Source organism: Juglans microcarpa x Juglans regia, chromosome 4D (genome assembly GCF_004785595.1).
Source record: "Juglans microcarpa x Juglans regia isolate MS1-56 chromosome 4D, Jm3101_v1.0, whole genome shotgun sequence".
NCBI classification, from domain to species: Eukaryota; Viridiplantae; Streptophyta; class Magnoliopsida; order Fagales; family Juglandaceae; genus Juglans; species Juglans microcarpa x Juglans regia.
This window is the reverse complement of record NC_054600.1, coordinates 21811491-21827953: the sequence shown is the minus strand read 5'-3', so window position 1 is coordinate 21827953 and position 16463 is coordinate 21811491. Positions and strand designations below refer to the sequence as shown.

The following is a 16463-nucleotide window of genomic DNA, read 5'->3' as shown; positions in this document are numbered from 1 at the left end:
TTTTTTCGTTTTCTTTTGCAAGGAGGAGGCAGATTCTTCAACTTCTCAAAGGTAGACGAGTGAAAATGGTGTGCGCAAAAGAATTCATAAAATTTTTGGGAAATGAGTCTTACGATAACAAAAAGAACAGAAACTTGTGCAGAAAGGCAACATCAAGAAACTGTCTAAAACATATGAGATGGGTCTAGGTCTACCCACCTAAAGTGGGGGCCCTTTTGCTTTTATGCTCCCTTCATTATTCTAAAGAAAAAGAGTACTCTCCAACTGCTCCAAGGTTTTAGTTCCCTGGGAGGAATCCACATTGATTGTGTTTATATTATAGCTTACTTGTGTTGCTTCTCTAAAAATCTTTAACCATCACCTATGTAGGCCCCTCAATTCCTTTCATTTTTTTTTTCACTTTTTTTTAATTATTTAATTATTATTATTATTTTTTGACTCATTATTCCAAGGGCCACTCATCAAAATAATAGATAGCTATCACACAATTGGGCCAGACAAAGTGATGAAGATCTTGGTAATCATTTCAAAATATTTCTCTTAACTTTCTAAAATCAGAGAAAGAAGACACTTCTAAAAGAAAGAGTGGAGTTATTATGCCGTTTCACTTTTATTATTGACGGTTTTTTTTTCCTTTTTACTATTTATATTTTTTTAATACATTTAAATATTTTTAAAAAATAAAAAAAAAATATACCTATACACTTAAAATTACTTCATTAATCACTAAATAAAAAAAATAAAAAATTTGACCAGCGGTCAAATGGAGCGGTCAAAGTAAAAAGACAAAGTAGCTTTTTTCAAAGAAAAATTATTCTTATTAGTCACTATTTACTATTTCACATTCCACATCTCATAAAAAACATCATCATACCCTATGAAAGAAAAAGAAGCTATAAGTGTAGTATATAGAAATAAATAATAACTTATAGATAACATTCTTCCTTCCAAAATGCTCGATGAAACTACTCTCTTGGACATGTTCTACACGCTATCCTTTTTTTTTTTTTTTTTTTATCAAATATTATGATATATGATTGCTAAAGTAGTAAAATGTACTTGAGGTTTTCATTAGAACGTACCGCCCACTGCAAGTTACGCATGCCAAAGCCTTTAGTTTAGCTTTAATAATTTCTTAATTACTAGGACACTCAAAGATGCTTGGTTAACCAGGAAACCAAAAAGTTGAGGCTGATTTTTTATTCAGAGTTTGTGGGTCACTCGTATTCCTATGTGTCTTTCTTTCGTCTGAGTGTTCCTTTTTCTATAGGAAAATATAATTATTTTTAAATAAATACTTTAGAGATAAAAAGATTCCACAAAACAAATCTATAAACTGAGATTGATTAATGTAATATATTGAATTATAAAACTAATTTTATTATAAAATAGATCCAAATAACATATATTTTTTTATTTAATAGAAAAAATTTAGAATGTATTTGTTTGATAATATCCAACCGTCACCTACTTTCATTCTTTGTTAGTGTGTACAGTGTATCAATCAGTTCTGATGTTTTCGAATGCAAAATGTAGTACAGCTTATTCAGCTGAGGTCTTTGGAATAAGCCATCTGTCGATTCATTATTCATTGAATTCTATACAAATATTAAGATGACAGTATGAGAATGGTATATATGTACAACTGACATGGTTTATATGAGAATTATTCATAGTTCATATTGCTCGTTATTTACACCTTATATGATGATGCTGAAAAATAACTTGAACCAATGTGCAAAACAACATGAATTTACCAAATCATATCGAAATAGCTTTGCCCACATAACAAGTGATCTTCAATAAATATGTCTCCTCCGATCCCCCTTCCTGCTCGAGTAGGCCGGTGCTTCACCACCCCCAGGAAACTCCCATTTGACAACATCCCCATCCCAAGAGGAGCTAACAAGCATTGGATAGTAAGGGTGCCAACTACAGTCTCTTACAGGTGATTTATGATGCTTGAGTGTAGCAACTTGGGCTCCACTTACCTACAAATAATTACCAAACTACTGTCAACAATAGCCAGAGTTCAGCAACTGAGTATAACATAAAAATCAATTTAAAAATTGTGCAAGCTATAACTTTAGACGTGGCTACAAAGATATCAGTTCAGCTAGTTATATGAGTTCTTCAGGTTACTTTGCACTTTTACCATTAATTTGTGGATCAAAGACATCATGCAACCATGGCATCAGTTCAGTGATGAGTTGCTGCTACTTGTTGACATTTTAGAATAGCCAGCATTAAATTTTTGTCATTCAAAAGAGTACATCTAACAACCAATCTTTCCCATAACTGGTGATCTTCAATCTCTTCTCAAACAAGCATAGAAAAGGTCAAGAAGCTGCAAACCCTCATCATCTTTAGCCTTATCCATTAACTCTGTTTGGGAATTACTCACAGAAAATAAAATATGTAGATAATGGAAAAGCAGTAGTGGATTACATACCAAATCGTAAATATAAACACATGAATTGTGAGATCCAGTGTAGATGTACTTCTGACCAGTGCTGCAAATTTCAAGAAATTTATTCGTAAGTTTCACTATGAACCAGTGTCAGAATTGGAGAGAGGAAAGGGGGGGGGGGGGGGGGGAAGAAAAAAATTCTTGTAGGGGAAACCAAGTTTTACAAAACTATTCCGTATATTTATTCAAAATTGATGCCCATGAGAAAAAGTAGGTCAATCAAGTCTATGTTAACAGAAAGGCCTATTGATTCAGGTTGACCAGGCCCAACTTGCATCAAACAAACAGCTCTGTATTAGAGGAACTATGGTTGAGGTTTACCTGTATGCTGGGGAGAAGTAGCAGCGAATAAGAGTTCCCAAGACCGAATGACCTCTATATGTAGCCACCGACTGATCACATGGGTGTTTCACTTCTTTTGCCTGTGGTGGGTAGTCCATCCATCTGTAGTCCCATTCATAACTCTTAAAACCTGGATTGCTGAAATGAAGGAGAGAGATTGGTTATCTTGTCTTCACTGTGGAAAAGGGGCAAGTGAAAAATATTTTTAGACCTTGTGGGAATCCTTAGTTTGATGCAAACAAATCCACTGGCAGAGTGAGATTTTATCCATAACTCAATCTCTTATTGAACTAAAGTTGTCTGTTCACATAATGAAATTAAGCAAATGAGTGAAGGTGCCAATGGACTTGTGGCCTAATGGCATTTGTCCCCCCCTCTCTCACGAGGATGTCCGGAGATCGAGTCCCCATACCCTCAACCTCTGCTTATCAAAAAATAAAAAAAGTAAATGAGTTAAAAGTATGATCAACTTGGTTTTCCTTCATGTGTATGGTGCTTTGGGTTTTAATATCTTTTGGAATAAAGTAAGTAACAATTTTCTATCAATGGTGCCATTGGTCTAGCATCATTCCACAATTATGATAGCAGTGCTCCACCTATCAAAAAAATGTTTCACATTTCATGTAGCTTCTAGTCCATTGGGGTGAATGATGCATGGAAAAAGATCATATTTCATGTTCATACTCTGTTATAAGTTGGTGAACAACATAGGGCCATCACCATAGATAAAAGCAATTTTGGGATTTCCAAACCTGTACAAAGAAAATCTATACCTCTCCTGTATCCAATTGATGCATTTCTTCACCTATAAACTTCTATATAATGAAGATCCTGTTCCTAGTTTGTTCACCTTTATATTATAATCAATTGCTTTTAGCCCCATAAATGTGCATAAGATTTAGGTACTAAACAAATAGAGATTAACATCAGTTTTGCTCGCCAAAAATCATTAAAGTGATCCTAAAAGAATTTTATAGATGTTTTTTTTTACATATGATACAAATAAAGATTCTTAATATCTCACAACTTGCCCAAGTCTTATATTAACATAAAATAACTTCTGCACCATTTCTTGTATTTGCTTTTTCCCCCTTTTTGTTCTTATTTTGGATAACCATTAACATCAGCATCACTATCAAGAAAGAGAGAATTCAATATAATCACAATTAGATCAAGAGCAAAACACCAATGATGAAAGACTAATATTACCGCATCATGGGAAGCCATATTATGATAGAGATCACAACTTCGCAAATACAAGAAAAATTTCAAGGTCACCATGGGAAGCCAGAAATTGATCATACCATGTAGCATTGGAAGACATTCCCCGGATATCCCAAAGTTTGATACTTTGGTCTTTACCATTTGATATTAAATAACGGCCATCACCACGGCTGTCAATAAATGTAATTCCCTCAAGATGTCCCATCAGGACCCCAGCTGGCTTATCTCTAGCAACAAAGCAACGTCTGTCCCACACCTACAAATAAGTTGTATTTCTTCCAGCACTATGAGTGTATATTATATTAGAAGGCAGGGGCTACTTGACACCGGCTGCTGAATTAGCAGCTTCATTTAGTAGTTTAAGGGAAAACTGAACTGATCCCATTGACAAGGGCGGAAAAGTGCAATTGATCCCAACTACAAATACCGTATGTAAGAGTAAGATTTACCTTACAGAAAGTATCATCACTCCCGGAATAAATAAGATGGCCACTTTCATCGGCAAAACATACAGTATTCACATCAGACTGCAACACAAAATGCAATTCAAACTCGAGACACTTTAAAAGATCTATAGTCCCATTCAATACAAAATCACCGTTTAAATAAAAGTCTTCTTCCACAATTTCACTTCCAGTAAAACACAAGGTTACACAACGGGGATCCATTTAAGGATTAAGTCCACTCCCTCTCTCGAATCCCTGATCTTTTCCATCTTAACATAATTAAAGAAATACTACTCATCAGAACTAAAACTATACAAAAAACACTATGCTCTGTGAATAGCAGACTTGGTTAGAGTAACAGTATTTTGAGGATAACACAGTAGATACCTTATACAGGAAGAGCTGCTATTTGAAGTGAGGCTTAGCTCTCTCCATAGCAACCCTTAACCAAATAAAGTGCAGAATAACATTAGGTCAAGCAGGTGAGGTTTAGAATTTGAAGAGAGAGAGAGAGAGAGAGAGAGAGAGAAAGATGATGAAGACATTTTCAACCATGTAAATCAGCTATAAAGGAGCAGAAGCTTTATGTCTTTATGCATGAGTACAATGATCAAAAAGGAAATCAATAACCAAACAGAAAACTATACAAATTAAATTTAAGAAAAAACAAAACGATAGAAGTGCTTATGAAAAAGGTAACAATACCGTATGTGCCAAAATTCTAAGGGAAAGCTTATTTGCTTCGAGATCATAAACATATATAGAATCATCACTACTTCCAGCAACAACTTCTCGTCCATCTGTTGAGAATTTTACAGAGAAGATTCCAAAAGAATATTCCCCGTCATCATCAGAAGAAAAATCCAAACCTTCATGGATCTCCTGCATAACATGTAGACCCCAAATGTCAAGAAAGAAATACAGTGGAGAGGGAATGGAGTGATGAAAGCAGCAGCTGTCAGAGAGTATAGTGATCTGAGTAGAGTACAGAAAAGCTTCCTTGGCAAGCCCAGAAGGGCATAATGAGGATTGAGGACCAAAAATGGTGACCAACGTTTGTTACAAATTGTGATAATTAGCATTTTTTTTCCTTTTTTGGGAAAATTCCAATCCATCGTGAGTATGCTACAAAATACCATAAACCTGACTATCATTTTCTGGTTAAAGATTTTTTGTGAAAAGTAAATTTCCTTGTTAAATGTAAGATAACAATAAATAGTCACAGAAGAAATTTCAAGATATAATTATCCAAATAATTGGTTTTTATGTCCCACGATATTCCCAAAGTGAGATTTTCATACAGTGCATGAATGTTCAAACAAATGCATGCAATTATCCAAATTGATGCTTTTTGTTGCATAGTTATATCCCTAGCGAGGTCCTCAATGGTGCATGCTCATGTGACCAACTGCTCAAAACTTGTGCTTATACGGTCTAGTAAATTTCTGTATTCATATTGTTGCATCTATATGCATGTGTGGGAATTAAATCTCTTTAATCCACACATTCTTATTATTAAAGTATCGTATCTCATTGACAAAATCATTTAAAAATCTTTCGTCATATGAATCTTTTAGTGCTTTTGTCAAGATTCTAAATAGCCAAGAATTATTTTTCATTCCTTTGTTTCAAATACAAGTGTGAAGAAGTGTATCATGGAAAGCTGATATAAGTGCACAGGATTGGCCTAAGAAAATCTACCAATGGTATTGAGTCTTGACCAATTGCGTGATATATATTCCACTGTATAATAAGCATTAACTTAAGTACATAAAAAATCCATGAAATTGAAACACTAGCAATGCCATACCGTAATATTTGCCAGAGACTCTGTTTCAGGGGACCCAGCATTAACAATATGGACAATAGGTGACATGCTGGCGTAAACCTACAATAGAAGAACAAAGATTTGATTAACCAAAACAGAATTTAATAAGAGACATTGAAACATATGCTTCAAGCCATTGAGGGAGAATTATTTGAAAATGAACATTAAAAAAGAAGAAGAAGAAGATGAAATACTGCAATCCAATACAACTCAACCCAACTACTAAATCTTAAGTTTAACTAAATTGGTAACTGTCAGACAGCCATGTTACCAACCCAGCCAGGTCAGAATAGCTGGGCAGTGGGTAGTCCCATTCAATTAGGGCATCTTTTATGATGAGTTTTATAGGAATTTTCTATCTTTTTACTACTCTAGACCATGAATATGCGTGCAAAAGGAAAACTGTACAGTCCGAAATGGGACACCTTTTAGTGTTGCTCACTATCATCAATAACAGTTTGACCATTTAGTACTGTTTTCCAGTCAGTTAGATCTTTTATTTGTCCAACTGGAATAAGGGTTATATCAACACAAGCAAGTGCACACAATACATTTCGCAGATTTTCAGCAGCAAGCAAGATAAGAGATTGTTCAAGTTCTATCTTTGTGAAGTGGTCCATGCAGAACATTCTTTCTCTTTATAAACCATCCACTCTTGCTAGGCAACTATAAAGTTGGCACTAAGACAAAGAACTCAAGTGTCACATAAAAACCACAATTACTTTCTTTTTGGGTTTGTACCCAAGATTCCAATATAAATGAATATAAACAACAGCAGAACTAGCGATGCTAAACTCAAAAGTAATACTTCCAACAAGGGAGCAGAAGAACCAATTTGTCTCATTAGATGACATTCAGCACAATTATTTTATTAATAAATTGATGACCCCGATCACCAGTTGCTGTTTTGGAACATCGAGCATTCTTAAAATCACCCAAAGACAAAATAAAGACTCAATAATATCCTCTCTTCATATGACCACCTTGGAACTCAGCCAAAGTGGTGTACATATATTGAATAGACCTACACATATTCCAGATCTGGGTGGTTCCTTTAAGAGGGCAGACCCCTAGCATCACAAATTTAGGAAGTGTAAATATATATAAACATGGCTTTCAAATAGGTAGGCCAAAAGACAGGAACTAACAAGATGACGTTGATCAGGAGAAAGTGATGTATCGGTAACTGTCCATTGCAAACTTTTGGCAAGAATGTTCTTCTGAACTTTCCATCCTTGATCCACATTGTATATTCTAATGTGGCTTCCCTGAAATAGTTGTTAAAAAGTTGTTATTGCAACAAGAAGTTATCATTCTAGTTCCTTGTGGTTGCTAGGCATTTTCCGTGCATACTTCCTGTGTACTTGGGTTATACCTATTGTAATTGCAACAAAATTATATTCTTATATATAAAAAAAAGTTGTTATAACCGCATTATAACACGTGATTTTTCTTTTATCAAAACACAGTCAGATACTATTATATAACACATGAATATATATATCCTTGTGCTTAGTTTTGTATCTAAGGACATGCAATGTGAGGAAAATAAAAAAGAAATAAAAACTTCAGAGCTCATGCCTTCTACAAATTGGAACCTAAGAAAGCAACTTGAAACATGCCTAGTAAAACAATCAAGTCCAATTGAGACAAGCCTTTCATTTCTGTTAAAAAAATATGAAGTTCACATTTTCTTCTTGGACTCGTTTGATCAGAAACAAAGTTCATTTCTATGTAAAAGGGTCATTACAACCCTAATTTTACAAATCAAAGTTTATGTTCATGTCTGAAAATTTTTACCTGAAATCCAGCAATAAAAAGAGAACCATCTGCTGAAAACTGTGAGACATAGGCTCGGCTGTTCATTTGGTCGACAAGCCAAGGACCATTTACTGGCAGATATCTGCTTAGAACATGACAACAATCGGCTGATGAGAATCTCCCTCTTCCTGAATAGTTACACTCCCGACCAGCCAACATCTTCACCGTGGAAACAGGCAACTCCCGTCTGCCAGGTGTGACTTGGCTTAACAGTTCATGGGGTCCTGATTGTAATCTCGTGAGCTGGGAAATCTCATTGTCTACATATTTCAATGGCTTGTTGGATCTTTGGCTATGACTGACTTCATGGATTGTCTTCCCCCCATCACGAAGGTCTGCATCTATGTTCAGTCTACTCATTGCATAACCCATTTCATTAACTGTAGCCCCGCTGGCTGTAACATACATTTTAGTTTAAGATAACACCCGATAGGAGAAAGAAAGTAAAATATAATAGAATCTGAGATGAAAAAGAGGAGGGAGGAGAATGGGGGAGAGAGGCTTTGAGAGCTACATTTTCTTATTAAAAAATGTGATTAAATACAAAGCATAGTCCCTATGTATGGGAAAATTACACAGAAATGAGATAATGTAAATATCTTGATTATTTTTTTTTGAGATAATGTAAATATCTTGATTATTTTTTTTTGAGATAATGTAAATATCTTGATTATTATGAAAATCAAATCTCTAGATTTGATAATTAAGAAAACCAAATCACTTATTTAAGATAATAATCAAATCAAATTACAAAGAACTTCATAAAAAAGGCTCACAGCTAATAAAGATACTCTAAAGGCATTGTTTTGAGACAAAATACGGTTGAACGGCAATGAAGATTCTATGAAAGAGTTAAAGCTAGTGGAAGGGTTGAACAAAAAGAGCAACATTCCACGTGATTGAGCTTGGCATTAGCCAAGAATTCTGATACCATGAAAGAAATTAAAATAAAATATAAATTGAGATGGAGAAAAGAAGAAGAGAGAAGAATGAGAGAGAAAGACTTCGAGGGCTACATCTTTCTTATTCTAAATTGTGATTGGATACAAAACATAAGTCCTTATTTAATAGAAATTGCATTGAGATGAGATTAGATAAATATCTTAATTATTATGAGAACCAAATATCTTGATTTGATAATTATAAAAATCAAATCACTAAATTAGGATAACAATCAAATTAGATTCTTGATTTGATATTCTCTCTGTTTTATTGGCACCGGGTGATAGAGAATAAAGTCCCGACTAATCTCAAGTGCAAAGACTCTCAACAATGAATTTCCAACAAGTGCACCTTGGGTAATTCAAGGGGAAGTTCCCCCAGTCCGATGATCCCTAAAAATTGTTTGCACCCAAAATGGTTGACATTATCTCTAGCAATAAGTTGTTGTTACATAAGCATATATGATACTTTTGCAGTTTCATATCACCCCCATTTGTACTATAATTTCAGTCTTGACACAGAAGGGGACTGAATTTTCCTCCAAACTGGATTGAATGAAACTTTCTCCAAACCATATAAAAACTTGCCATGTGTGCCTTAGTCATGTGAGAAGCACATGTTTTTTTAATGAAGGGGCATGTCACTTTTTTAACGTAAGACATTTAACATGACCAAGGGAGACATGACAATTTTATTGATGGTTTGGAGGAAGTTTCCTCCAATTCAATTTGGAGGAAAACTCTATCCGACAGGGATAATACAATACTTTTATCCACTCAGGCCGCTCCTCACAAAATAACAAAATGAACAATTAATTAGTTAAATATAAGAACACATATACATTTCAAAGTGTAATTTATTCAGCCAAACTGAATAACATATACATTTCAATACCCAATAGTCCATAAATTTTATACCTTTGTTAGATGTATTAAAAAATCAACTTGTTCTAAGAGCTTTCTTTTGTTTTGGAAAAATAATTGTTAAAAAATGGTGGCACTATCAGTATTGAATTCACTTTCCCATCTATCTTATCATATACCTCCTTGTTGAGCTTGATAAATTTATCACCTCAGCTACCTTGTAAAAAATACCAGTCTACACTGGAAACCAACCTCAGTTTTTGATGTTTTTTCACCAACCAAGAAATTACATTTACAAACTGGACCTCCCCATATGCATATACCACTGGATTAATTCATTTCTGAACAGAACAGAAAAAAAAAATTTACTTTTTGCTGCATATCCACCGCTATACCCAGCTCAGTGAAACCATTTCTGTTACTCAGCTTACACAAAGCCTTACAATTTACAAAGCACAAAACCCAATCATTTGCAGGTCGTAGAATATGGATAACGAACCTTATGACAAAGTATCTACCAAATGGATTGTTGAAAAACGAAGCAGACAACCAAAAACGATCATAATTAAGGGGAAAAAAACATAAATCAGAAAACGAAAAGAAACCAGATGAAAAAGGATTGCTATCTGGACGAGAGGAATGGAAGAGAATAATAATGAAAATCTGACCTCCGTGTCGGCGAGGTTCGAGGTTCTGAAAGAGAGCTTCGGTGTTTGTGGAATCGAGGTTTCGTAAGCGGATTGTGGTGGAGTCAGAAATATTGGACTGGAGTTCGTACGGGTCAACGCTCCTCTACGTCGCTGGAAGTGGACTGCATACCCACTCCGCCGTGCCTCTCGACTACGTGTCATCTTGATCTTCAGCCTGTCAAGTTGAATTAGGAAAAAAAAAAATTCTATTAACTACTTTTTCTCAGGCGCCAGCGGCCCGGTTATGTTCGTTAATTTTTGAATTTCTTTTAAAAATAAAAGATGATAAAAAAAAAAAATGCTAAAAATTACAAAGATATTTTTAAAAATTATTAAATTACCCAAAACAAAAGTAACAAACAATTGAAAAACTAACAAAAAATAATCCTAAAAATGAAAATTCAACCAAAATCAAGGGAAAGACTTAAAAACGAGACAATATTAAAAAAAACCAAATAAACTCGATAAGATAAATTAGAAAAATAATCAATAACAGGATAAAATAATGAACATAAAAACAAAAAATAAATGTATGCATGGCTTGAGTTAAAGGGAGAGGCGGCTGCCGCTCACTCTTCTACCCATTTGTTGCGAGAAGAGTCATAGTCCTCTCCGGTGATTGGGATCCCAATTTGGAGAGATATAATATCAATCCCTCTTCCTTTTTCTTTTTAAAATTTTTTCCAATTGTAGTGTTACTTTTTTTAATAAAAAAGTAGTTAATATATGCATTTATCTTTTATGTTTATTAACGTTTTTTAAATTTATTTTTTTTATTTTTTTTCCATTTTTAAGATTCTTTATTTTAGTTGACTTTCCATTGCTTTTTTTTTTTTTAAGATTACTTTATTTTTGTTAGGTTTTATAATTGTCTTTTATATTTCAATTTTTTTAATCATTTTTTGTTCTTAAAATTAAAGACTTTGAAACATTATTATTATTATTATTATTATTTGATTGAAAGAGGGGATTTCCAACTCCAAACCTCTGTATTAGAAGTTGGAGATTATGCTAATCAGCCACAGATTTTTGGCGACTCTGAAATATCATTGAGAAAATAAAGTGAAATCAATAATTATATATAGGAACTTCTTCCATACATCATGGTTTAAACCCTGGTCTTACATCCACTTATGACATTGGCGCGTTATCTCGTGTAAGAAAATCTTCATGTTAAAGTGTTGGATTAATACAACTTCCTTTTAAGTTGGGTTTGAATCATAATAATAGTTTAAGATGCATATATATTCATATTCAATGCAGTACCTAATACTTGCTAAATCATTTAGAAGTAATTCAAGGACTATTAAGCCACCACCATTATTAGTTATAGCAATACAATTTGCTATTGAGTGAACCATTCTTCTTTCACAGTGTGTGCTGTCTTCCACAGAGAAGGAGAACAGCGTTATAGCAAGAATGTGAAGTTTTTGGAAGAGCTTCACAATGAAGTGCAGTTGGTATTCTAGATCATGCTATTGGATATGAGTATAATTTTGATTTTGATTTTGATTTTGGCATTGGCCCACAGTGAGAGCAGTCTACAGTTTCATCTGGTAGATAGAGGAGACAGTTTAGCCACCTTTGGGATATACACATGCAGACTTTGTGATGTCTTATTTTGGCAGAGAATATTTGTTGTTTGCTTTCGTGTGTATTTAGAAGTCGTTGTTTAAGTAAGCAGTCTGTTTAGTGGTGTGTTGCCTTTGTGTGAAGAGGAGATTCTTCATTAGGACCAAGCTTGTGATTTGGTCAAGTAATCTATGGTGTTGAAGACTTTTGGGTGGAAATTGATTCCTTCAAAGATAGACATTGTGTCCTGGTTTGGGATTTGTGGATGAGTTTTGTTTCTCGATCTTTAGTGGGCATATTTGATTTTTTGCTGTCAAATGGTGAAGTTCGACTTGATGGAATTCATATTTTGTTGAGGCTTGAGGTAATTCAAGCCAAGGTGGAGATTTGTTGGAGTGTGGCTTGAATCTTGTTGTGAAACAGGGTATCTCGCTCGAGGGGTGTGCTTTGCCGCTTGAGCGAAGATTTAGACCAAGAGTTTGCTCATCAGTTGCTCGATAGTTAGTTTGAGTTGGACACAACCTGAAAGTTTGCTCAACATCCGCTCGACAGTCAGCTTGAGCAATAGGCCAATCCATGAGTTTACTCGACACCTGCTTGATACTTAGCTCGAGCGGGATGGCTTTTAGACACTTCGCTTGACACTCAGCTCAAGTGGGGTGGCAACCTAACGTTCGCTCGAGCGAATCTTCGTAAATCAGGGTTTTGCGTTGTTTAGTATAAATACATGTTGTTTTTCATGTATTGTTGCATTTTGGATTCATTTGGAGCGGCCAGAACTTAGAGAGGACACCAACAAGAGAGAGACCTTCTTGTGAATTCCATTTGTGAGCTTGAGAGCTCATTTGGGTGTATTGGGGTTTTGGGATTAATGAGTGTTTTGTTATACCTCTCTTGTACTCCATCTTTGATAGTAAATTCTTTTGAAAATTGACTTCGCCAATGGACGTAGGCTATGTTCTAAGTTGAACCACTTAAATCTTGGTGCCTTTGTGTGATTGTTATTTCTTTTGTTTACTTTCGCTATTATTTGCTTCAACTTAGCTTTTGTTAGACAGTCTATCCCCAACAAATTGGTATTAGAGCGTCGGGCTCTGTACAAAGTCTTGAGGAATGGTTACGTCAAAGTTTGAAGTGGAGAAACTCGACGGTCAGAATAGTTTCAGTTTGTGGCACGTCAAGATGAAGGCATTGTTATGACAACAAGGATTGACGAAAGTCTTGGAGAAGGTGTCAGATGAACCCTCTACATCAACAAAGGATGAGGAAGAGCAAGCACATAGTGCGATCTTGTTATCTATTTCCAATGGATTTTTTAGGGAAGTGGCCAACGAAGAGACTGCCTCAGATCTTTGGAAGAAATTGGAAAGCTTGTATTTGAAGAAGTCGCTCACCAACCGTTTGTATTTGAAACAATGGTTGTATACTCTCCGAATGAAGAAATATACTCTTATGTCCATTCATCTTGATGAATTTAACAAAATCATTATGGATCTAAGGAATATTGATATTAAACTTGACATGGAAGATCAAGGTTTAATTTTGTTGTGTTTGTTGCTTTTGTCGTTTGATAATTTTGTGAACTCAATGCTATATGGTAGAGATACTATCTCCTTGGTAGATGTAAAATCTGTTTTGAATTCTAAGGAGTTGAGAACAAAATTGAGTGTACAAGGGACGGATAATCAAGCCGATGACTTGTTTGTGAAATATTCCTCTGGTGGTAGATTTGGTGGTAGAGGTTCGGATCAGGGTGAGAGTAACTTCGATGGTAGCTCTAAATTTAACAAGAAAAATGTTAAATGTCACTATTGTCATATGTTTGTTCATTACAAGAATGTATGTCCCAAATTGAAAAATAAGGAGAGAGGTAGAATTTCCTCCAATGTTGTTAGTGTTGAAGAACAGTCTAACAACTCTGATATTGTTCTAGCAGTCAGCGGCTCTAGCGACCGTTTTGGTGACAAATGGGTCATGGATTCAACTTATACGTTCCATATGTGTTCCAGGACAAACTGGTTCACTACCTATGAATCAATTAATGATGATTCTGTTTTTGTTGGGAATGATATGACTTGTGATATTGTTGGGATTGATTCAGTTAAGATTAAGATGTTTGATGGAATTGTCAGGACATTGTCTAACGTCTGACACATCCCAGATTTGAAGAAAAATCTTATATCTTTGGGCATTCTTGATTCCTTTGGTTATCAATATTCAGCTGAAGGTGGAGTCATTCGAGTCTACAAGGGTTCTTCAGTGGTAATGACAAAGAAAAAGATATATGGTCTTTATTTTCTTCAGGGCAGTACAGTGATTGGTGGAGCTGCATCTTCCAGATGTTCCAGATTCAGATATTACTCGTTTATGGCACATGTGATTGGGCCATATGGGTGAACGAGTATAGTCATTTGTAAGTAAGTAGTTTTTTGCTTTGTGTGATCAGAAGAAAGAAAAGCTTGATTTTTTTGCTTATTGTATTATTGTAAAGCAGTGCAGAATCGGGTTTACTGAAGTTTATTTCTTTCTGATTTTTTTGGGAAGTAGTTTTTTGCTTTGTGTGATCAGAAGAAAGAAAAGCTTGATTTTTTTGTTTACATTGTATTATTGTAAAGCAGTGCAGAATCGAGTTTACTGCAGTTTATTTCTTTCTAATTTTTTTGGGGTACATCTTTTGTAATGTGGTACCTGTTTGTACTCATATTTGTTGATGACCATTTGAGGAAAAAGTTTGGATTTGTTTATTTTTTAAATTTTTTGTTTTGTTATGTGTTTGATGTGATCAAGCACTTGAGAATGCTAGTGATCTACAGACAAGAAGGTAGAGCGTTCTTCAAACCATACAGTTGAGTCCACTCCACAGAAATTGGGTAGCTAAATGGAATGAATCAGACTCTTGTGTGAGAGCCTGTAGTATGCATTTGGGTTTGCCAGGCTTGTCTATATATTTGGGTGAAGCGGACAATATAGCTTGCTACTGGGTGAACCATTCTTCTTTCACAGTGTGTGCTGTCTTCTATAGAGAATGAGAACAGGGTAATAGCAAGAAGGTGGAGTTGCTGGAAGAGCTTCACAATGGAGTGTAATTGGTACTAGAGATCATGTTATTGGACAGGAGCATGATTTTGATTTTGATTTTGGCTTTGGCATTGGTGTACAATGAGAGCAGTCTACAATTTTATCTGGTAGATAAAGGAGGCAGTTTAGCCACTTTTGGTATATGCTCATGCAGACTTTGTGATGTCTTACTTTGTCAGAGAATATTTGTTGTTTGCCTTCATGTGTATTCAGAAGCCGTTGTTTAATGAGTGTTTTGTTATACTTCTCTTGTACTCCATATTTGATAGTGAATTTCTTTGAAGATCGACTCTACCAGTGGATGTAGGCTATGTTCTAAGTCGAACCACTTAGCCTTTGTTAAACGGTTTATCCCCAATATTATTAAAAACCATTTTTATTAATAAAATGTTGTCGTTTTAGGATTTTTCAAAACGACGTCGTTTTGAAATTTAGCTGAGTAGTATCTAAAGAAAATGAAACCCTAACTCTAGAATGCTCCTTTTCTCTCTCTCCCTCTGTTGTTCTTTCTAAGTCTCTTCTCATCTTTCTTCTCCACTTTTTCTTCTTGAAGTTTGAAGTTTGAAGGATAAATTTTATGAGTATGTTATTGTGAGACACTCATGAGCCATAGGCCACAACATGGTCGTGGGTCTAAGGGCACAAATGGCTGTGGGTTTGAGAAAAGACCCACGACCATTTGTGGACGCTATTCTTTGCTCAGACCCACAACCATGCCATGGTTTTGCTTGAGCTTGCAATTTTTTTAAATTTGTATTTGTAAATGTTGGATGATGGATTTTAGGGATGGATGTTAGTTTTAGTTTTTTTTTTTTTTCATTTTATTTTCATTGTGGATGTGCAGTGAGTGGGGTAGGGTGGACAACCGTGGGGCCAATTCGCCCCCCGGCATCTGGGGGGTGCGGCTAGCACCCGTAAGTCAAACATTAGTTATATGAATCTCTAGTTACATTAGTTGTCTATATTTGTGTGACATTGTTATTGAGACATCCCCACGAAATAAATTATTGTACTTCAAATGACTTGATTTAAAAATTGTATTTAAAATAATTTCATTGTACTTTAAATAACCTTTTTGTAAATGATAAATTGATCTTGGGAAAAATGTTAGATTTTATAAGTGAGCTCAGAGGCATAAGTGGTCAAGGGGCTAATTGACTTGCATGCTTACCGTGGAGTGAAGGGTGT

At 35.0% G+C, this 16463-nt stretch overlaps 1 protein-coding gene across 5 annotated transcripts; it reads right to left on the bottom strand.

The window, feature by feature from the left end:
• Positions 1–1636: 1636 nt before the first annotated feature.
• LOC121259467 (LEC14B homolog) lies at positions 1637–11272 on the bottom strand. Of its 5 annotated transcripts, none has more exons than XM_041161065.1 (11): positions 11199–11272; positions 10605–10800; positions 8111–8526; positions 7459–7578; positions 6293–6370; positions 5188–5364; positions 4486–4563; positions 4117–4292; positions 2792–2950; positions 2453–2513; positions 1637–1991 (listed from the first exon to the last, which is right to left on the bottom strand). In XM_041161065.1, the coding sequence occupies exons 3-11, from the start codon at positions 8501–8503 to the stop codon at positions 1800–1802; spliced, it is 1434 nt and encodes a 477-aa protein (XP_041016999.1). In that variant the 5' UTR covers positions 8504–8526; positions 10605–10800; positions 11199–11272; the 3' UTR covers positions 1637–1799. The 5 variants fall into 5 exon arrangements, with proteins under 5 accessions (XP_041016999.1, XP_041017002.1, XP_041016998.1 ...); XM_041161068.1 differs by lacking the exon at positions 11199–11272 and having other exon boundaries at positions 8111–8355; positions 8435–8526; positions 10605–10989; XM_041161064.1 differs by lacking the exon at positions 11199–11272 and having other exon boundaries at positions 10605–10989.
• Positions 11273–16463: the final 5191 nt, after the last annotated feature.

Excerpts from the sequence above, each read along its gene's own strand:
- LOC121259467 (XM_041161063.1), bottom strand. The coding sequence starts at position 8,539 with ATGTATGTTACAGCCAGCGGGGCTACAGTTAATGAAATGGGTTATGCA. Across the intron at positions 4,293-4,485 it reads GTGATGATACTTTCTGTAAG|GTGTGGGACAGACGTTGCTT; the intron begins GTAAATCTTACT and ends ACTTATTTGTAG. Across the intron at positions 1,992-2,452 it reads GTGTTTATATTTACGATTTG|GTAAGTGGAGCCCAAGTTGC; the intron begins GTATGTAATCCA and ends AATTATTTGTAG.